Consider the following 22,595-nt stretch of genomic DNA (forward strand, 5'->3'; position numbering starts at 1 on the left):
TAAATTTTCTTTTTCAATCTCCTTCTCTGCATCAACTGATTAACAAATAATTGGCTCTATTTTGATGATAAGTGAATTGGTCTACTTCACCACCGTTACTTTGATTGTTTAACTAAACGTATTTCACAAAAATTATTTGCAGCACCTGAAATGCATGTCATGCATCGCATAGTAACCACTCACTGAGAAAAACAGAACTATCTTTCGGAATTCAGCGAAATGGGGCACATTTTCGTATGACACACATTGCTGAAGCAAAAACCTGTGTTAAGAAATAATAGAGGCAAAAAAGCTTAGTGTAAGTACATTTATTTTTGTACAACCGACTTAAAGATCTTTAATGTCGTGCTTGGCATCTGTTTTGGCAATTTATTATTTGAAATATTTGATGTTGTTTGGTTTCTTTATGAGTGTTTTCACTGTCCGTTGAACGACTCATAATGGAGAAGTGAGGGTCGTCGTCGTAGTTACAATTTGGTAATTTATTCGATCACGCGTGTTTGGTTGGATGAGCTTTGCAGTCAACATTTCCCTTGAAGTCGCATAGATTCTTCTCGGGGTTGAACAACAATTTTCCGGGACATTTCTGCGCCCATGCAGTCAGCTCCTGGTTTTCATCCATGATGCAGACGAAGTATTTGCTGCAGTCATAAGGGTTAGGGAAAGTTCCAGCTGACGGGCACTGTAATTGATGAATTATTTCCAATAAGTGTTGTGACAAGTTGAAGAAAGTCGGGAACACTTTAATACCTTCTTACTCCGTTATATTTCTTTAAATCTTATTAAGTGAAAGTTTAACTTACCCGAAACCATGGTGATGGAGTTGCTATAAAGTAAAAAAATCTATTAGTCAGAGTTTAACTTGGTTTACATCATGATTTGCTGGGGTATTTTTATTTATAAACACATTCAGTAGTTAAATATCATGAATGGACGTTGACTTAACATACAAGTGGAAGGAAGGAAGGAAGCCAGAAAATTTTTCTATCTAAGTTATTGGTTTAATAAATAATTATCTGTAATTATGTCATAGATATTGTTCATAACTTCCTAGTTTTATGATATTCAAGCTCAGAATTGTGAAAAAATGATTTCTGATGTTGCCACTGCAGTACATTCTTTCATTCATTTAGTAGGTATTTTTATATCCGCCGTTTGAGCCAAAAACGTTATTTTCCCCCATAATATTTTACACCGGCAAAGGTTTTCCATTATGATTTTTAAGACTAGAAATAATAGGCTGTGAATGTAAGGCTGTTGTTGTCTTTTCAGGCTATATTTATCGCATTCCTCTCTTTATTGGGTTGCTTTTAGAGTTTGTATTACTCCGATCTTGTACTTGAAATTAGTGTATTAGATTCGAGCTATCATTCGATAATTCATAATTTTGTAAATAAAAGAATCTATATATTCTAAAGAAATGATTCATCCTTATAGTTATTACGTTTATTTTTTTCTATTCTTATAAATAAAGACGTCAAATCATTGCATGATAAATTCGCAGTCAGCGAACTAAGGGGGCAATTATGTAGCATGTTTTCTACAAATTTCATCGTGCAGATTCAGAAACCGTTCATCGAAGAAATGGATTTCTATCGTGCCTTGTAAGAAAATATGTGAAACATTTAAAGTAGTTTTATTTCATTAGCAAAGATTGAAACCACATCGAAAGCAATAATGTTACATTTTCGCCCAAATATTTTACATAAGCCAAGATTTTTCATTCTGATTTTAAAATTAGAGCGAAAATTCTTTTAGTCTCTGTTACGGCCAAAATAATTAATAGCATTATTTTTATATTATTAATGTAAAAAATATCATGGTAAAAATTGTTCATCCCTTCATGAATCATTTTTTGTAGCCATTATTTATGTCCCTAATAATATAAGAAAATTTCAATTCACTGACCAATACTCTAAGACTATATCAAATACTATATAAATTGATGTAACATAACGCTGGCCTCGCCATTTTTCTTTTTCCACCTCATGGTTTAAAATAACAATAAGGGACCCACCATATTGGGAAAAGATCAAACCGTCGCGTCGGAGTGTACGGATGTGAAAAGAGTTTTTTTTTGCAGAGGGAAGTTCCAGAGTGTGGCATCGGGTGAGACACAGCCCACGTAAAGAAGGAGAATTTTAAAATGAGCTGGAATTTAGAGGGGAATGGGAGATTTTACAACAGGACGAGACCCACAAAGCTGAGGGCCCGCCAAGGACGAACACCACGCAGGCTGAGAGGATTTTCCAGACCGCAGATCGAATTTCCAAGGCGAAATAGTCATAAATGGAAACCTTGTTAACGACATAACCTTTCCCAACCATTATTACTCATCACCCTCACAAATCCTCCACCCCAACAACCCACCTGACAAACTGTTTCCTTCCCCCCCCCTCAACGAATTACCAATCCCAGCTTGAATCCAAACCTTTTCCCCCACCCCCACATTAACAACCACTATATATATATTTATAACGCAAAAAAACCCTATGATGGGCACTGGGCAGTATCACAGAACACACAAGATAAAGATTAAAAACTCACATTAATAACTAAATTTTCGGTGGCATTACCACCTTCCTCGGAGTTAGGATATATATATACCTGCCCCCACCATATATTGTATGTATTTGAAAATGGTGTAATAGCCTAAACCGGTATTAAGACAGAAACTCTGTGAATTTTGTGGAAGTAACAAAGTGTTTTTCATTATTAATATGGAGCCCTTCCACCACGTAAAAGCTTCAAGTTTCGATTTGAATAAATAGATTTTCGTGTTAAATACTTACCCTACGACGTGGGGCATAATAACACGAAGTGGAATAACAACTAAATTCTTGTTACATTGAGGTCATGGAGAAGAAATCGATTGAAAGCAAGTGCCCATATTTAGACAAAATGGTAAATTAACTGGCTTATCATTTTCTTGGTGGTTCTTGTTTTTTTCAAATACCTAATTTTGGGACTCGGCATTAAGGAACAAGGAACACTTACGCTTTGGCGTCGTTAGACCGGCAGCCACAAACACTGAAAGAGAAAAACGTAACTAAGTCGGGTGCTGATTGTTCAGGTTTTCAAGGTGTTGACATCTACAATTGTAGAGTGTACTTCAAATGGATTTTCCTCATACCTGTGGCGACACATCCCAGGGCCAGCACTGAAAAATAGAAGCAAGAATATTATTCCTGTTACATAAGAAGAGCTGCGCATATTTTTTTTATTTAAGCAGCCTTAGCAGCCACAAATTGAATTAAAATACTTTTTATCGAATGATCTCTCAGTCATAACGGGGTTTGAAAATTTCCTAACTCGGTGGCGTTCGTCAGCTTCATTAAAAAAATCCCTTTCGATGCACCTATCAATTGCCAAAAATTTCATCACAAATTAAGAGAATACCTATCTCAACGGTAAATCAAGTCACGTACACTGCTCTTTTTATATTTCCATATGGGGTACAAACAATATTGAGATGAACCTAACAATCTCCAAAAATTCATTACTGCCTATTATGTCACGTCTTACGTTATCGTCGAAGTGGCCTGATCTGCGATAAGATAAGAAAAATCTGTGTACCGTGTTGCGGTATCTAAATGATACCTAAGTTCTCTACAGACCTCTTGACCAGTGCTGATTAAAGGGATTCCGCTGACCAGTTGATTGGGGCCAGGACAATATTTCACAAATAGTTCACTCGTCCGAATGTTACCAAGGCATGCATGTCATTATAAATACGACTCAAGAATAACGAAGGGGAAGAATTATTATTTCAAAACGCTTATATGTCCCTAAATAAGACCGCGAGGACGGCGTGGTGTGCGATACGATGCACAGTCATAACAAAACAAAAGTTCGCGGGTTCGAATCTCGCCTGGGTAGGTTTCCACTGTCCAGGGAATTGTTTTTAGTGTACGTTCGTGTACTTGTTTTTGTTGAATACCCCGATGTAAAATGGCCAAAATGAGCTGTATTCGGTGGTTTGAGAATAAAATAAAAAATTACCTTTTTTCGATTTTGTTAGGTTAGAGACTACCGGAGACTGCTATCCTAACATCGGTGCGCTGCAGCTCTGCAATTCACACTATTCCATGCCATTTCTTTTACTTCACTTAATTCTCAGTGGTTTATTTTAGTATTAGCGCTGATGTTTCCGACAATTAACTGATTATTGCTGACATTTCATCACCAAAAAATCAATTAAAGCGCGCGTATCTTTATGGTAGTGAGGCAGGAGAAATCAAGTCTGGAAGCTTCCAACGTGTATGTTACAGAAGTATTACGAAGTTCAAAACGATATATCGAGTGCGCAGTGATTAGTGATTGGATGAAATACATCGAATAGTTTATGAAGAACGTAAAATAGAAGAATTATGAAGGTGTTAGGAGATTAACAGATATAAGAATTGAGTGGAGAGCTGATTCAAACCAATTATAACTGTTGATGATGTAGGGTCGAGAAAGCACATGACGAAAGAGAATGATATTTTTAAGTACATACCAAGCAAAATTAAGATAATTTTGACTTTTTATTTACAGATTTCTCTGCCTTCCTGCATCTGCTGAGTCCTACTAATTCAGAATTCTTTGTATTTTTGTTTTTTTTTTATTGCTCATGTTTCATAGCCTGCACAGCCGTAATAGTAATTGCCTCTGAATTTTGCCCATTGTGTTTACGGTTCGTGTTGGGGGTGGCTGTAGCTGGTATGGGTCTTATTTGCAGTGGTGTGGTTGTGGGCATGGGATTTGAGGGATGTGAACGTAAAGAAACATGTCATCGAACAGACAGAACGTTTAATTGATCACTAAACTGTTGGTGCAAAAAATTTCTCAAATCTTTGCGAAAATCAGCAAATTACAGTGGTTATTGCACCCTTTCTGCACGTCTTACTTCTCTGACTTGTCCTCTGCTTTTGACAGATAAAACTTGTGGTGGACGTATTGGCTACTTTTCACATCTGTACGTCCATGTTATATATGTTAGTCACAACAAAGTTGTGTTCTCCTCCAAAACGAATACCTGTCCGCTTTGTCCATATCCGTCTTGCCCAAAGCCACAATATTTTAAATATTCAAAAACATTTTACATTTTTTGCGGCTAGTGGAAGATTACAGTTACAAATCAAACTTAAAGAAACGTATTATCTAAATAAATAGAACGTATGATTGGTCACTTGGCAATCAGTGCAAAAAACATACGTACAAACTTTTGCGAAAATCGTAAGAAAAGAGCAGCAATGGATCTTATTCACTTTCACGAAAACGCGCGCAGGTTTCTTTTTAACTGTTCCGTCATCGCCTTGCCGATCAGCAGACTACGCGGATTGCGACGCCATCTATTAGCGAGTTTTGGAAAAACCGTTATCTTTCCTGCCCGCACTACGCTTCTTGCCCGGGCCTCCCCCGCTTGCAAACGGAATTGAGAATCCAATTGAAAATAAGTGTAAGCTACGAATTCGTGGTCATAGTAGCCATGGGTGGCGTCATTTTTGCGCTAAAGTCTGTTTGGCAACTGGAGCTAACTAAATATGACATCAAACGAGTTCAACAGGATACGATTTCACTTTTGTCAAAATTTCAAAAAATGTTCTTGTCATATCTCTGCAAAATGTATTTTTTTCAACTAGTCCTTTCCACGATGATTATTTTGAAAAATTCATTTATAAATCCACTCGCCCCCTAAGGCTATGCTTTTCAATGCAAATATAATATACACACACTTTGTAGTCAGATGAGAATTCAGGCAAAAACTAATACAAGGTGCATGGTAGTAAAAAAATAAAACGATAACAATAAATTTAGGGATGGAACGGAGGATTTTTTGAAGTTATTGGAAAAAAGTGCTGTATATTAGATAAATATATTATAATTAAATATAATATTATATTATAATATATATTTATAATTAAAATTACAGTACTGGAAAGTATTTAATTTAAAAGTTATTGGTTGACCTCTTTGCTTGATGAGCTGACTCATTTTCCTTGTACTAATTTCTGCATGAGATTGTAACTATCTCAACATCCGAGAGGGGTGTCCCGTAAGACCGAAGAGTCCCAGATCTCGAGCAAAAGACACCCAACGAAAACTCACAACGCCTCTCACAGACACCATTTTGGAATGGTCAAACAATATGCATGTAAGTAGAAATAACCGATTTAACTACAAAAAATCTTTCGTATAATATTTAATTTCTTGCGAGGGCATCAAATATATGCAAAATAATGATGGAGATATACGTATTAATATAATACTTATTATACGTTTTTTTACGGCAGTAATAGTTTCATTCATGCGATATATTGATTACAATCATAAACGTGTAGCAAAAAGTCACGAACCCCAAATTCAATGCTTTAAATAGTTGCTAATAATGTTTTTTTTTACCATTAAACGCATTTAAAAACTTAGCGATGAATATCGCAAAGGAATAATCATATACATAATTGTGCCTCAAGGTATCGCGTAGTAACAAAATATTCGTAATAATTCCAGAAATGAGACGAAACAATGAATCATATTGGTGACTAATTCAGAAGCATTAAATAATAAGATACATGAATGCACATTTTCTTAACTTTGAAAAAACGATGTGGGCAAAGAAAAGAAATTGGTTTGGAGTCTAGTAGACGTAGACGCCACATTACGTAAATCGCATACGCTACGAATTACCTACGCCATAGGATTGGCCTTTTGGGTCCACGGTGTACCTACGGGATTTCACTTGGTGATTTCCATACGCTGGTTCTCCTGTGGCAAGCGTGCAGCACACGTGCCCCACGTTGCTTAAGAAGAAAATATTTAATCTGGCGGAGCTGGGAATTTGTAATTGGTGATTGTACGGTGTAGTTAGAGTGCAGATTCAAAGTCGGACCATTTTATCAAAGAGATGCGAGAATTTGGCGCTTCATTGCAGAAGACACCAAACTTAGCTCTTGAAAGATCTCTTCCGTGACCTCCAAAGCGTTTCGTCTCTTATGTTTTCAGTATAATCCCTAAAGTCTAAGTGCATAAGGGATAAGACCTCGTATAAGAGGGTGCATAAGTAGGAGTTAGGAAGGTATACAAACTTAAGTGTTGAACTTTTCTCATGAAATTCTATTCGTGCGTTGTCCAGAAGTAGAGTTAATATTCATGGTAAGATATTGTACGAACATTCCACAAAATCATAGAATATGAATGGTATGAAAGTGTTTTCCTACATCTAATTGCAAGAATCAATGGTATTGCGTTCTTAGTTTTCATAGTTTTCCATCCGATTCACTTGTTTTAAAAAGCAAATCAATGTTTTGGTGTGCAAGTCTTGTCAATCAATTACCATCTTCATCAAAATATTCCATGAAGATTTATTTCGCTGTTAGTTTAATTTGTTAATTGCGCAGCAACATGAAAGAATTTATGACCCTAGAAATTGATTATTTTACAATAGTATGTGGGAATGAACGTGAATTCGATTAATAATCCAATTTTACTGATATGATCAAATAAGGCGCCGATGTATAATTTCTATTTCATTTGCTGTCCGTATGAAAGGATAAATTAAATTGTAAAGGTATTAGCGTTATATACTTACGGAGTACAAGTGATGCCTTCATCTTTAGTTGCTCGTGGACTCCACTCTGAATTGCAAGTTATAGCCACCTCTATGGCCGTATTTATAGGTGCATCACCTATTTCGTGTCTTATCTATTAAATTGAGTGCAGTCAGTTGCGCATCATTTCTCGGGATCCGTTGTGAAAACTCTATTCCTATTATCTATGACTATTAAATGATAACCCAGCGCTTTGAAATACCATGGGAGATGCAATACTTGTTAGTGACCTTATCTGCGAACGAAATTTTTGTTCGCCCTAATTACTGCTCACTCATCGATTAGAGACTGCAGTAATGGAACTTCCCTGTTAATCACGGAGTTGAAAACCTTACGGTGGTAGGTATGTGCGGGGAATGATAGGAGATCCAGGGAGCTATTTCGCAACAATAAGTGAGAGCCGAAAACTCGATCTAGGATGACGAGGAGAAAATTCAGATTTTTTTAAAATAAAGCTCTGAAATAAACTTGTATAAATGAAAATTATATTGTGATATATGACGGAATTGCGGCAGCTGACAGATTATACTGGAGCTAACAACAAAGCTATATATTAAAGCTATTCAAAAATAAATTCTTGTCAGAAAGAACAACAATTAGGATTTATAAAACAATAATTCTGCCGTTACTATTAAATGGCTTGGAAGTATGGAATTTTACATAAAAGTCACAAAAGAAGCTCATGAAATTGACATATTTAAATACACAGATTTAATTGGTTGGGAATTTCGGAAAAGGATATTGTGACATTTGAATAGGATCCGAAATAAAAATTCAGAATTTTCATCACATATTATGAGTTTTCAGAAAGCATTATGTTTTTATATTGAGTTAATCCATTATAAATAAGGATGAATTTGTTTGATTAGGTATTATTGTATTAAAACCTCTACCGACTCATATTTGTTTGTCTATTTGAATTAAACTTCATTCAGTTAACTTTTTCAATAAATTCTTTTCATTATCATGGCTATCATATTTTGACGATCTCCATCTTCGATTATTTTACCAGATTTGTCATAAGCATTATAAAAAAAGTCAATAAGGCGTAAAATTTTATAGAGCCATTCTCCATAACATCCAATAGTGTAAATCCTTGATCGCAGCAAATTTAAAGCCCAGGTTCGATTTTTATTACCGAATGAAATTGATTTCCAGTGTTTGCAATTGACTTTCTTCTGTAACTTAATTTCAACTCGGCGGTCTTACGATATAACCTTGAATTATTTTCATTTCAGATCGATCGCCAATGTTTTTAAAGAGTTTCAGGAGGTTTGGTAAGATGTATGACAACAATGTAGGTATTTATGTCAGTTATCAGATTATGAAAATTTCCCAATATATACTCATTTTAAGATTCATTTTTACCAAAACAAGACGCATCCTAAGGCTAAATAATTGTTTTATCTTTTCTCAAAGTAAGGTAAGGTTGCCATCAGAACTTTGAATTCAAGGCCATGCATACTACTTAATGGAATCGAGTATTTCTCACGGATATTCACCGTATCCTTGTCAACTTGCATACCTTGGAACACGAAAATTTTGAAATAATATATTTTATTTCCACAATAATCATCTTTTCTCATGCAAAATATTATCATGGTCCCACAATTTCAAGGCGGTGCAATATCAATAGTAAAAAACTGTGTGGCATGAAAATCTACTAGCCAGACTCAGGGGCATTCAATGCAATACTTACACTTGTCATTGTAAACGCGTAGATTTTTATGCATGAAATATGCAGTTTAATGTTGCAGGCCAGCAATTAGGTACATAAAAATCTTTTCAGCAACCGTAAACCGTAAGTAAATCTTGCTTTAAAATTACCTATGTTAATTATCAGATAAAATTTTTGGATCGAGAGAACGCAACGGCACCCATTTAAACCTTATTATTAGCAACGCCTAGAACTATTTCTGTAATTGAGGTAATACGCACACTAATTTCGCAATCACATTCATTTAGTTAAGAGCAAAGTTGTGTCTCCAGTAGGTATCCTCCACCTCCACACGGAAATTATCAATCCTCAAGCTCTTAATTCATACTTCTCAGAAGTTATCCTTCCAATCGCAGCATATTACTCTCCCATATGGTCCATCACAACTCCCTCCAACCTCACCTCTTTTAACAGTTTTCTTAGCCAGGACTGTAAAACACAGAGTTCCCCAGTTCTATTAAATGCCTATTAGCTCGATACTATCTTCTCTGTCAATTCCTCATCTCTGTCTTAAAAAGAATTAAAACGGATTTAAATTTTGTTTGCAATGTTCTAAGCTCACACATTGATTGACCTGATTTGATTACCTCTATTAATTTCAGAGTCCCTCGTCGGTCCACACGAACGCATTTCTTACTTCATATGTTTTACCTTCGACTATCCCTCGCTAGGTGCTCACTCCATCACCGCCTTTACTCCCGGCTCAATTCGTTAACCAGATAATAGTAATCCGTTTGTTCTGGCTTTCAAATAATTTATCAATCTCGCCATGCCCCATTCCCAGGTGAATAAATAAACCTCTTTCTATAAATAAACCTCTCTTTTATTTGTGTTCTTTACTATAGTTAGCCTGCACTCTTTGTTTTTATTGTTTGCGTTTATATTTCACGTTTGTTGCTGCACCCATGGGTGCAGCTAGGAATTAACGCACTACTACTACCGGGATGTGTGAGGGTATGGAATACCCACCAGGGTAAGCGGTATGTTCGAAATTTATAAATTGCGGAATTTTAAGATAAATGGTTCAAAATGGTGAGTTCTACGACATTTTGAGGCATATTTCATTAATCCTTACACTATTCTATTAGCGATATCAATCCAATTAAGTAAAATGAATTAAACTTAAAAATTTCTTCAAGCTCTTGTGGGGGTGGGGAGGGGTTAAAACCCAAAAACTCCCCCTCGCTGCGTCACTAGTTGCACCACTGTAAATTTACAGAAATATTGAATGTGAGATATTAAATGCATACAAAAACTTCGCGTTTCGCATCATTTAAACTCAAAATAATGAACAAGTGGTCAATTTCATTTTCGATTTAGTTTCTTCTCTGAACAGTTTAAATATAAACTGTTAAAACCAAACACCTTACCACTACTCTTCCTACGGAAATACTCTAACTGAGCTACTTATGCATAGATAATTGGTTATATCCAATTATATTTAAAGCCTCTTCTATCTTTTCATGTTACAAAAGTAGTCAAAAATTCTCATTTCAGGAACGCTGAAAGGATTACTCATCCGATGCTGATCCGACTCTATAAATATTATCCAACGGCCGCTGCTATCCAACAATCCACCGCTGAGTACGTGAATGTAAGGTTGAAGAAAATGGAACTCTCATCTCAGTGAGTCACCCTGGCTGAGGTTATGCTCATTAATCTCCAGTAAAAGTGCCAAAGCTTAATCCAATTTCAATTCCGTTCAGTAAAATTAGACCTCCTTTTTGCAGACAGAATATGAAAGGTTCCGAAAAAGGCAAGTGAGGTTAGGCGGAGGAAGGAATCAAGGAATTCAAATCCCCATACTGAGCAGAGTTTTAAGTGGACCCCACCAAATGAACTCTTCTTTGAAAAACGGAATACCTTAAACTGGCACGTGGCTTCATAATACCTGTCAAATCAGTTGTTTAGGAAGTTTATGCTTGAAAATTTTACGAAATTATTGTCATGAGTATAGCTCAAGATCTAAAAGAATTGATAATTCAATTGCTAAACCATTCCTCCCCCTAAAAAAATATATCCTGATAACTGAATTTGTACCAAGGAAATAATACGAATGAAACTTTGAATCTATCTGATTTTGATCTGAAACCATGTACCCCAAAGAGATTTAGTGAGTTCAATGAATATACTCGAAGGGGCCATATGCAATATGAGCAGTTAGCTTCCCTTCGTTTTAGAGCCAACGTATTTAGGTAAAATGGACGAAATAGAATCATGGAGTATAAATAAAAAGCCATTTTGTGGAGGTTGACTTTATTTTAGAATTCATAAGCAGAATTATTCCATGGTGTCACAGGTGCTGTCGCTCTCCTGGAAATAAATAGGCTGGTGTTAGAATTATTTGCTTTCATTTGGTAAACCATAGAATAAAACTTTATTAACAAATGTGAAAGGTAACCAGAAACTATGATTAGGGAGAAAATGCGCTCTATTCAATGGATAAAGTGATTTCGGAATACTTTCGAATGAAATGTAATGTACTTAATGTAATTTGAAATAATATCTGATAATTTATCAGAATGGAATGGTGAAAAAGAATATATAGATGTAAATACAATTAAGAATACAATGCGGAGATACATCTTCGCAGATATTAATCTTTTATTATATGTTTACCACCCATAAACATTTTTTGATCATTTACTAATAACCGAACATAATTATAATAAAAATACATGGTAAAAAAAGATATTACTCATGCAATAAATTTGAGGCACACAGAAATGTACCACATTCCAAAAACGTACACCAACTGCGGAGGCAAAATAGTACGAGTAGCCATACCAAAATCACTCACTTATATAATTTGTAAAACGCCAAACAAAACTACAATTTTGGAACTAAAAAGAAAATGTACAAAGCTCCTGCTACAAAATCAAGTATAAACTAATGAAATTGATACAGATTGTAATGCTTGAGTATCATATATTTGTTATGGTTATGTGTTATCTTAATGCGTATTCCTTTACTTATACCTATACCTTTTCAAGTTAGCACCTCCTGACGATCCGTTTGGTTCCGGAGGAAAAATATTGCTAACATTTATAAATTACTAGCAGGCCACCTGGCGTTGCTCAGAAAGGTTAGTGCTCAGGTGAGTGGGAAACTTGGAGCTTGGATTTCATGATTAAATAGGATTTTTATGTTTTCTTTTTGAATATGTCAAGAGGTGTGCTTACCTGGCAGTATGTCCTACCGCAGAAGTTGTGTGATATGGCGTAACAAACGTAAATGAAAAAACGATGCACAGGACGTGTCGGACGCAAGTGAAGGTAGTAATACGGGGTAAGGAAGCATGAGACGCACCTATGTTACAACTTTGGTCGCAAATCGTGCAGCCGTATGGAAACGCATAGCGGACAGACAAACAGACCCCCTTTATACATTTGGATAATTTCTATGCAATCGAATTGAACAATTAACCCTATTGTTACAGAAACGTTTCTCGAGTTTTCCACCGGTTGATGTCGTCCATGTCTCTTGGAAAACCCAAGAAACTTTTCTGCAACTGATACGCCGGGAAAACCTAAGATCATACAAACCTATTGTTATATTGTAAAATCCATAAAAGTTTTGTGCAAAGAGAGTTGTGTTAAGATTGTTATGATTTTTTTGTTCAGTTGTATGACAAAAATATATATTAAAAAAGTATTTTAGTTTTGAAAGATGATAAATAGTGTCCAGTTGAGAGGTTAACGGGGAATGCACTGCGTGTGCACGTGTGTCCATCAGTATAGTCTAGTTTCGCCGCCATTGCAGCTTTCTTCTTCTGGTCTATGAAGTGCAGAAAGGTGGTTTCTGATGACCACCATATTCATCGGTCTGAGTCAGCCATCTGCAGTGCCGGCGACAACGTTGCCTACGCACGCGGTGCATGTCCTGCATGCAGTACAACGCACATTGGGCTGAAATCGAAAAACCTTGCCGAAAATCAAATCATCAACTTTTTCATTTCGCCCCGGGAGTATTATATCTTGATTGTGTTGTGTAGCTAAAATATTGAGAAATAACATGGTGCGTTTGAACGCTGAAAAAATTAACCCCTGTTTCTGGATAAAACGTGTATCATTGCTAGGGATGTGCGAGTAGTACTTTTTTTATCTCAAGTCGAGTTGAATACTATTCGCGAGTCGAGTCGAGTATGGTAATTTCTGGATCAGGCAATACAGCAATGCATGCTCCTGGATATTATCTTTTTTTCAATCTCCTAGCACACATTCTATTCTGAACGCTTATCCTGATGTAGAAAGAAAAAAAATAATGAGGAACGTTGATGATACTTGTGCCAGCATTAGCAGATGAATGGATATTATGTGTTCTAAATAGTTTTAGCAGAGTCTGAATAAATTAACCCCTAGTAATATGTCCAAAATTTAATTAATATATGTATCCAAACGGCTTGCAAGAGCCCTGAGTAAAGGCATTTGCACAATAGTAATAACGATTACATACACTCGATATACTACTCGAAACGCTCTAGTGGAGTACCAACTACTGGACTCGACAATTCGAGTATTCGCACATACCTAATCATTACTTAATAAGGTGGTTTCCTAATATTTTTTTATTGCCTAAACAGGAAGATTATTACTCCTGGAGTGCGCATCTCACGCTTTTATATTTTTAAATGGCGATGTCTAATTTCCGCGATTAAATGAAAAGTGAAAGTTTTCAAGCGCGCGATAACGCGACAGCTAAGTATGAATGCTGGGAAAACCCCGTGTGACGCCGTTCCGCCACTGCCGCCTAGTGAGGTGACCTTGGAGCGAGGCTTGAGCGCTGATACGACGTAGGATGCTAGCAGGTAGCGCTTGGCTTAAATTAGGATTATTAATACCTTATCAAACGAAGGAAACTTTCCGACCATAGGCAGTTTTAATAGGTGATTAATTAAGAGACGTTTCCCATAGCTCTGTGCCTCATGCATGCATTGGTAATCTCAGACGATGTATAACTCCTATCTACTCGTATGGAAACTACCTGTAGGTCCACGTGGATTGGCATCGCATGGGCGCCAATCTGGCCTTTTTCAAATGAGGATAAAATTGACCATTGCCATTCGTCTAAACTGGGATTTCTAAAACAAACCAAATAATTTGTACCCTCGTAATTACATCTCAACGGTTTTTGTTCAGTCACACTTATTCATTCACCCTGATTGAGAGTGACGAGTCGTTCTGTTGAATCGTTGGTTATATACAACTAATAAAACCGGTCGAAATATTGAGATGACTTCACGCAAACATTTACTCGCACATTTGCTTTTCATCTCATTAGATGAAGGGATTACGATACCAAATTCCTTTTGTGCCATACCTTTTTGTGTTAGATGTGTGAATACCCCGTTGAACTTATGGGCTGGGTGTGGACTGAGCTTGACAGTCCACGTTCGACTTAAAGTCGCAAAGGCCCTTCGCTGGGTTGTACCACAATCCACCGGGGCAGTGCTGTCCCCAAGCGACCAGCGTGTCGTCATTTGGTCTCCTCTGGCACACGAAGTACTTGGAGCAGTCGTATGGGTTGGGGAAATATCCTTCTCCAGGGCACTGTCAGAGAGATAGATGAATAAACATTTATTTTATTCCATGTTCTCGAGGTTTCAAGTATTCTGTCCATGCAGTCAGTTAAATTTCAAAATGCAACTCACCTGAAACCATGGTGATGGTGTGGCTGAAGTGGTTCAAGGAAAAGATTTATTAGTGTGATGAACTTTAAGTGCAAAATGGCTTAAATGAAATTCAAAACTGATACTTATCACATCATTGACACATTCAATCAAGTTTACTTACGAGGTGGATTTTTCGTCGTATCTTGTCCAAAGACTGCAAGAAAAAGTACGCCCTCAGTGAGTATATATTCTTAGCAACGCCAAAGTATATTTATTTCATTCTGTTTCTAAGATAACTAGAACCAGTTTTAAAACTTACCGACTGCGATGCAGCCTAGGGCAAACACTGAAACAAAAAAAGATACGTAATAAAAGCACTAGTTACAATCAACATCTTCGAAATACATGTTGAATAAATGAATCGTGAAATTCTGATTCATACATCAATAAGTTATGTAAATTTGTTTAGCATCTTAAGAAACAAAATTTTCATTTTAATAACCAGTATATTAAAATTACTATTTTTTCCGCTTGTTACGTGTGTAAGAGTAATTTATTACTTGTTGCAAAATTTTAAGAGCAATCAAATTTAAAATTAATTGACACATCTGCATAAGCTTGGATTCGGGAGCTTATAAAATTGTTCGCAATATATTTATGTTACATTTTTATGACCTCAATTAATGCTATTTTTCAATGAGAATTATCTAGAGTTATTCCTCCTCAAGCCGATGACTTTACTTTGAAGAGATTATCACTAAAACTGTGATAATTTTCTCAAATATTACTTTCACGTTGTTGATGAACAAGGGCATCTTGAATTTTTAAAAATTGAATAATATAATAGTAGCATATTTTCATTGTGGTTATCATTATCTTGAAGTTAACAGTCTACATTCCTATTCTTTAAGTTAGTTTCGTTTCTCTGTGAGCGAGATACAATGGAAAATTCTAAATTTTCCATCCCAAATAAATGCATTGACCTCCTGAATTCGGGTAGGTACTTCAAATAGGTAATTCATGTTTAGTCTAGCCATGCCTGAATTCAGTTTAAACCTTATCTGCTTGTTTTTAAATCACCTACTCTGGCCGTATATTTCAGGAAGATATTGGACCAAATTTCGGTGAAGCATACGGAAGCGAGTATAGTTTTCCATCGCGGCCTGAACTATAATATGGCATAAATAACCTTCATCACTATGATAGAAACCATGATGAAAATCTCTAATAAAGGAATGGCTCTAATTAGGACTATTTTGATTATTAATAATTAATTTTATTATAAACCAAATATTTTAATATTCGATTCTCAGCTACATTTTCGATATTATTATCTCTCTTCATACTAGTACTCGAAATAAACAACTTATCAGGGAAAAGAGTTTGTTTAGCTCAATGGAAATTGGAGGAGAAAGCGTGGTCATTCCCTGTATATCTTGGCATATCCGTCATTTGCATTCCGTCAGGAGCCTCGTAGAAGATTATTGCACGGTTATTTTTTTATTCTGACTCTCAGACCACGGTAAACCCATAATTTTCCTCTTTTTAGCAAACACCACCACGCTTAAGCCTTTTGCTACTCAGCAAGGTCACCAGCTCATTCATTTCTTTCCTTATTTTATCATTTTTAATCTGCCCCCTATGTTTTCCTTCACCAAAATTTCATGCATTTCATCCTTTCCATTCTCAGTTAGTTTTATATTTTTAAATTCCTTTGACTGGTGTGGATGAAAGAGATAAGCCCCGATAAATCAGCAATGGGTGAGTGTCAAGGGCTGTGACCAGATTTTCAAATTGGTATATATAGGTGGGACGCGGATACTCGCGTTTTTTCAACATCTTTTCAAATAAAATACCAGTGCTCTGAATTAAGCTATACATTATCTCACGATCACTGTCTAGATCTTGAGCGATTAAATAATTACTGGTTGCGTGAACTGCTTGAAACTCTTCCTGGGGCTTACTACGGACCTCGGAAATTAAAAAGGGACGTTCAGAATTAATTTTTTGGTAAGTAATAGCAAAATTGCACTAGCAAAAAAACGGATTTTACTTTAAAGAAAATTTTGAGATAAGACACTTTGCAACAGACCCCTATATTTCCCCCAATTGTAATTCATATAAATTCAAATATTCCTTGCTACGACAGCTAATCGTATGGCAGCGCGCACTTGGCGGGTTTTTTTGTCGAGGTATTTCACAGAAGCTGATACTTCGACGAGAGTTTCGGTACTAACGAAGGTCGTTGGTGCCCGTTGTGTTCAGAAACTACCCCGACTGCCACTCAGTATTGCCAGCAATTGAAAACATAATATCACGCGGCGATAGCTCTTTTTTTCTCATACACTAAAGAGGACTTAGACATTCCCATAGCTGTAGCAAAGCAAACATTATCCGGTGATACCCTTTGCGAAAGCCTAAAAGTATGGCACCAAAAAAACATGCATAACACCTGACTGTATGCTACGCAATTATCTTCATCTGCGTCAACATATTGTCGTGCGAACCTCATCTTGGGTGTTTTGATGCGGGTGATTAATCGCCAGTACGCCACATATACGTACACAACGGTTACCAAACAAAATAATAATTATTATTTTAATAGCAGTAATAATAGTCACATGAATTTGATTTCTCCCAGAAGCAGCTCTGGGTTAGAAATGGTTATTTACAGAACCCTTTATCATAAAAACTATGACAATCACCTTAGAATTGCACTATATTTCCAGGTCCGACGGAAATGATAAATTATGAGAGAGAGAAAATATTTTGCTGCACGGATGGGTATGGGAATTCCTTTTCCCCCGAGAAATCAAGCACTCATAAATCAGGCCGCAGTCAAATTACCATACTAACGCAGGCTTCAATTGAGGGGGTTAGAAGCCAAGGGGCACAAGTGATTGAATCTCTTAAGAGAGTAGGATACAGAAATTGATAGAAGAAGTATGCAAAAACGTGGTAGCTAAGGGATATGAGTGATATGTTATGTTCTGACATCTAGTGGAAAATTAAATGTACTACTGAATTTCTAGTCTATCTCGTTTGTTTTCTTCACCTTCACCTTTCCTTCACCTTCAATTTCTGCACCTAACTTTCTTCTTCTTTCTCTCATCCCCTTTTTCTGTTAGGCGTCGGGTTCCACCAGCCACTTTTTAAACTCCCTCCTATTCTGAGCGAGCCGCTTCATATCGTTTACACTCAGCCCGCGCTGGGCTGCCAGTCTCTCCACATAGCCTTCCCACTCCAGCCTTCGCCGTCCTCTTCCTTGCCTTCCCTCCGGTCTTGCTTCCATCACCTCTCTTGGCTTCCTATCCTCCTCCATCCTAACCATATGTCCATACCATCCTAGTGCTTTCCTTTCCATTTCTTCCGTGAAGTTTTTTTCCGGTTAGTAGCAGTATCAAAAATGTAGCACATGTTTTTTTTCATAAGTTTATAAAACGGCAAAATTTCTCCTCTAGTTTAAAAGGTCCGATTCTCTTAAATCATTGCGTCTCTTGAGAGGAGAATGTCTTGAATGAAGTCTCCCAAAGGGCTTATGTCGTGTCTTAGCTTCGTATTTATCGTTGAGTTACAATCTCATGAGCTCTTTTCCTTCTGACAATGAGCCCAAGATGTAGGCCATCCCAAAAATAATGACTTGATTTCAGTCGTTCACCTTTTTTAAAATTAACCTCAAACCTAAATTTGTTTAGATATAAAAATCACATATGCCCATTTGCTTCCCTTCCCTCAATTGTTACAGTACATATACTCGCAGATAACGGCTTGTGTTTCTAGTCCTTTGACCACACGTCTGTATTGGGGGATTGCGGGAAATTTGTAGATGTTGACGTGACTGTTTGAAAAACTGTGGAACTTAATTAACGTATAAAATCAGTAGAAACATTCACCACGTATACAGTTTGACGCTGATATACTCACCGAGAGAAAAGAGCGCCACCTTCATGTTGATTCGTTTTCCACACAAAGTTAACCACAAACGGCTTTACCCTTGAGGCGTGGTATTTATATCAAGATGCTTTCTGTTGCCAAGTGTGTCGCCATCCACTGTTACACCGAAAATTGATTTTTTCCCCTCACTTCTCCGGATTTTAATCGGCTCCATGCGTCAACGATAGGAATGTCAAATGGCTACCGTCGATTTTTTTTCAGCCGCGCCTGAGCATAAAAAATTCTAATCTTAATTCTAAAATCGTGTTTGTCCTCGATAATACTAATCCTGGCCGGACGAAGATTAATTCCCGAAAGTATGATAAAAGATTTTGATCGGTGGATTTTCCCATGGAAAAAATGCCTTTACTCCCCTCACGATAATTTTACTCGCAAAAATCTTTAATGCGATGCCAATATTTTCGATGTCCATGTGAGATCATGGCCATTACCTCAGGGTGAGCTGAAGTTTCAATCCTGGATAGGCACATCGTTGTCCAGCGTACCTAATGACAATAAATAGACTCATTTGCAAAGTGTGAAACTAAATATTACCGGAAAAAAATTCATCCCTTTTATCGCCAAAATATAAGTTGAACCAAAGAATCCGATCCGTCAATTTTAGAGCGAACTTAAAAATATGCAGAGGAAAAGGTAAAATTTATTCGCAGTAGTTTTTATTATGTCCATTGTAATTTATTCAAATAGAGAAAACAACCGTTACACGCTATATTACGCCCAAAATTATCCTAGCTTAGATTCTAGCAAAAGTTTATTTTGAACGAAGGAAATATTGATACAGAGAGAGAATTTTTATTGAAATGCGGTAAGCATAGTAGATACAATTTTTGGCGACGAGCCCAGGTTATATTATACCAAATTTACATTCATTTACTTTATTCTACCAACGTCCTACATCATATTGGTTTGGGGCCAATCATTTACAAGTGTTTAAAAAAGAAAAGTTTTCAAAATTTCTGCATGCCGCTTTTAACGGACCAGTTCTCCTCCGTGGCCATATTTAAGAAATACATAATACATGAAAGGGCTCAATATTAACTAAATATTCCAATTCTGCTTTGCCGATATTTCTCAATAATGATGGTTGTGTTGGAGACATTCCATTTAATAATCAAGGGTTTTGGGAAACTGATCAAACCTTTTTCTTTATTTTTTCGGCTAAACCTTCAATGTTATTTTCCTGCCAGTAGCAAAATCAAAAATGTAACACATTTTTTTTCATAAGTTTATAAAACTGCAAAATTTCTTCTCTCGTTAAAAAGGTCCGATTCACTTAAATCATTGCGTCTCTTGGGAGGAGAATGTCTTGAAAGCACTCTCCCAAAAGCCTTGAGTCGTGTCTTAGCTTCGTATTTATCGTTGATTTATAATCTTATGGGCTATTTACCTTCTGACAATGAGCCTAAAAAGTAGGGCATCCCAAAAATAATGACCTGGTTTCAGTTGTTCACATTTTCAAAAACATTTTCTTTCATACCAGGCAATGTATATTTTAAGCTAAAGATAAATGAATGAAGTTTTTAATTATTGGTTCCCGAGAGTGTGATGAAATTTTTTATACGAACATTTTTTATATTATTAATTATTGTTAGTATTATTAGGGTACATATACGTGCGCATTCATTCCAATAAATCACATCATTTCGGAAAATATCTTTAAGAAATCGTGTAACACAGCAATTGCCTTATGCTGAATGTAAGAATATCTTTTTCACTCCTCGTATGCTTCGAGTTTAGATGCTATCAATATTCAGTTATTTTGAAACTAATTAATCTGAAATCAATGCGTATTGGGTGCAAGTGCACCGGCCACGGCATATCCGCATGCCCATACAATAGGGTCATTCTCCGTCAACTCAGTGCCAATATACCAACACCTTCAAGCCATCCCCATCGAATTCCTTTCAAAAATAGAATATTTAATAGCCCTCGGAATAGGTGTTATCCAATAATTATTTCTTAAGTTTTACTCCAGCTAATTAAAAGACTTTTTTAAGATCAAAGATTAATTAACAGATTTACTAGATTCCAAAGTTGAGACTTTGAGTGAAATTTTTTCATGCCTGCCTATGGGTTAGCGACCATGAATCCTTCCACTTACGTAATTATAGATCATTTAATCTAGAATTTTTATGAGGGAATAAAGAGAGCTTAAACAGTTATGGAGCGTGGCCTGGAAAATGGAATTCACAGTCGTGACTGCAGGCTATTTGTTCTGTGGACTAATCATAGTCCTATGCGTTGATTCCGCTTAAAGAGAACCTATTTCAAATGCAAAATTGTGGTTTTTGTGATTTCTGTTAAACATTTTATGAATTCTAAAGACTAAAGCTTTTATAAGTAAAGAAAATTTCAGAGTTAGTCTCTGAAAAAATGCAGGTGATGTTTAAAAATAAATCTCGTAGTTCATCTGCGTTACTCCGGCAACCGCCATTGCTTTGAGGATGACGCTGAGGTTGAGCGTGGCCTCAATTTATGCCCAGCGCTTTCACCACCTGCCTTTATTTGATGCTCTTTATTACGTTACATTTAATACTTTGATTGACAACTTGTAAGATACTTCAAATCGATATTGAAGGTAGGGACATAGATACTTGCCTGTTCTCGGAATATATTTAAAAGTAAATAACCAGAGCATCAAATTTAGCACAAATATTGTTTTTGCCGATTTATGGTTTGTTTAAATTATAAGAATTTTTAACAAAAATGCATAATGCTGTTGCGTGACTCTAATTTATTTTCCTCTCTCATGTTCCCTGGTGATCAGTAGCGATCGCAATTTTCCTCCGCTCACTGAAACCGGTGGCTGGCCATCGCCGTGACGTCACGTAACACTGTACCATGGAGTTTTACCGCTACATTGCTCACTGATCTAAGCTGAACACTCAGTGAGGTGAATGCGCTCATTGCTTTCCAGCCATTTTCAAAATTAGAAGCAATCCTACTGCTTTCCTGTTTTTTTACTATTCTGATAGTCCTTCAGTCTATTTATAGGAAAAGAAAAAGTAACGAAATATATCCATTCATACACCTCAAATGTTGGTAATACTCCTATAGCCTGAATATGTTACCTTAAAACTAAACCATGTAAATATAAGAGGAATAGTGGAATTGATAGTATACTAGCAGGCCACCTGTCGTTGCTCGGGAAGGAAAGTACAAGAAAAAGGGCTCAGGGGAGCCCTGAGAGGATGCAACGCACCGGAGCCGGGGCCCAGCATTTGTGTTGATTCGCCCGATCACCCGGGGAGGGGGTTGGAAGGGAAGAAGCAAGGAAAGAGGAGCAGCCGCGATTGGAGCCCGACGACGCCTCTGGGGTAGGGAAAGGGTTGGAAGGGATGGGACGGGGTAGAACACCTTAGCGCTCTAAATCGGAAAGGGCCCACTGACTAGCGAAACCAGGCATCAGCAATAGGGTAGTTTCTTTCATCAAAGAAAACGAAAGGCATTGATTGCGATTCGTTGCCCACCATTAGTGTATTCATAATATACAAATTATTTGGTTTTATAAATACCGGTTCAGACGAATGGCAATGGCCAATTTTATCCTCATTTGAAAAAGGCCAGATTGGCGCCCATGCGATGCCACTCCACGTGACGTCACAGGGACCTAGTTTCTATACGACTAGATAGGAGTTTTACATCGTGTGAGATAACCAATGCATGCATGAGGCACAGAGCTCAAGGAAACATGCCTTAATAATCACCTATTAAAACTGCCTAT

The 22,595-nt window shown here is 36.7% G+C and overlaps 2 protein-coding genes across 2 annotated transcripts; both read right to left on the bottom strand.

Moving 5' to 3' along the window:
• Positions 1-293: 293 nt before the first annotated feature.
• On the bottom strand, positions 294-7,659 carry LOC124159469. Its single transcript, XM_046535294.1, has 5 exons — positions 7,571-7,659; positions 3,134-3,160; positions 2,998-3,030; positions 804-826; positions 294-682 (listed from the first exon to the last, which is right to left on the bottom strand). Exons 1-5 carry the CDS (start codon positions 7,590-7,592, stop codon positions 491-493), a joined length of 297 nt encoding a protein of 98 aa, XP_046391250.1. The 5' UTR covers positions 7,593-7,659; the 3' UTR covers positions 294-490.
• Positions 7,660-11,545: 3,886 nt separating this feature from the next.
• LOC124159471 (peritrophin-1-like) lies at positions 11,546-18,927 on the bottom strand. Its single transcript, XM_046535296.1, has 6 exons — positions 18,842-18,927; positions 15,237-15,263; positions 15,099-15,131; positions 14,957-14,979; positions 14,626-14,855; positions 11,546-11,619 (listed from the first exon to the last, which is right to left on the bottom strand). Exons 1-5 carry the CDS (start codon positions 18,864-18,866, stop codon positions 14,661-14,663), a joined length of 303 nt encoding a protein of 100 aa, XP_046391252.1. The 5' UTR covers positions 18,867-18,927; the 3' UTR covers positions 11,546-11,619; positions 14,626-14,660.
• Positions 18,928-22,595: the final 3,668 nt, after the last annotated feature.

The sequence above is a fragment of the Ischnura elegans genome, chromosome 5 (assembly GCF_921293095.1).
Source record: "Ischnura elegans chromosome 5, ioIscEleg1.1, whole genome shotgun sequence".
Taxonomy (NCBI): Eukaryota; Metazoa; Arthropoda; class Insecta; order Odonata; family Coenagrionidae; genus Ischnura; species Ischnura elegans.

What these genes read in the sequence shown, in the direction of transcription:
- LOC124159469 (XM_046535294.1), bottom strand. Translation starts at nt 7,592, where the DNA reads ATGAAGGCATCACTTGTACTCC. An exon ending in CGGTCTAACGACGCCAAAGC is followed by an intron (nt 827 to 2,997) that starts GTAAGTGTTCCT and finishes TTTACTTTATAG; the next exon opens with CAACTCCATCACCATGGTTT. An exon ending in CTCCATCACCATGGTTTCGG is followed by an intron (nt 683 to 803) that starts GTAAGTTAAACT and finishes CATCAATTACAG; the next exon opens with TGCCCGTCAGCTGGAACTTT.
- LOC124159471 (XM_046535296.1), bottom strand. Translation starts at nt 18,866, where the DNA reads ATGAAGGTGGCGCTCTTTTCTCTCG. An exon ending in GGTGGCGCTCTTTTCTCTCG is followed by an intron (nt 15,264 to 18,841) that starts GTGAGTATATCA and finishes TTTTTGTTTCAG; the next exon opens with TGTTTGCCCTAGGCTGCATC. An exon ending in CCTAGGCTGCATCGCAGTCG is followed by an intron (nt 15,132 to 15,236) that starts GTAAGTTTTAAA and finishes TTTTTCTTGCAG; the next exon opens with TCTTTGGACAAGATACGACG.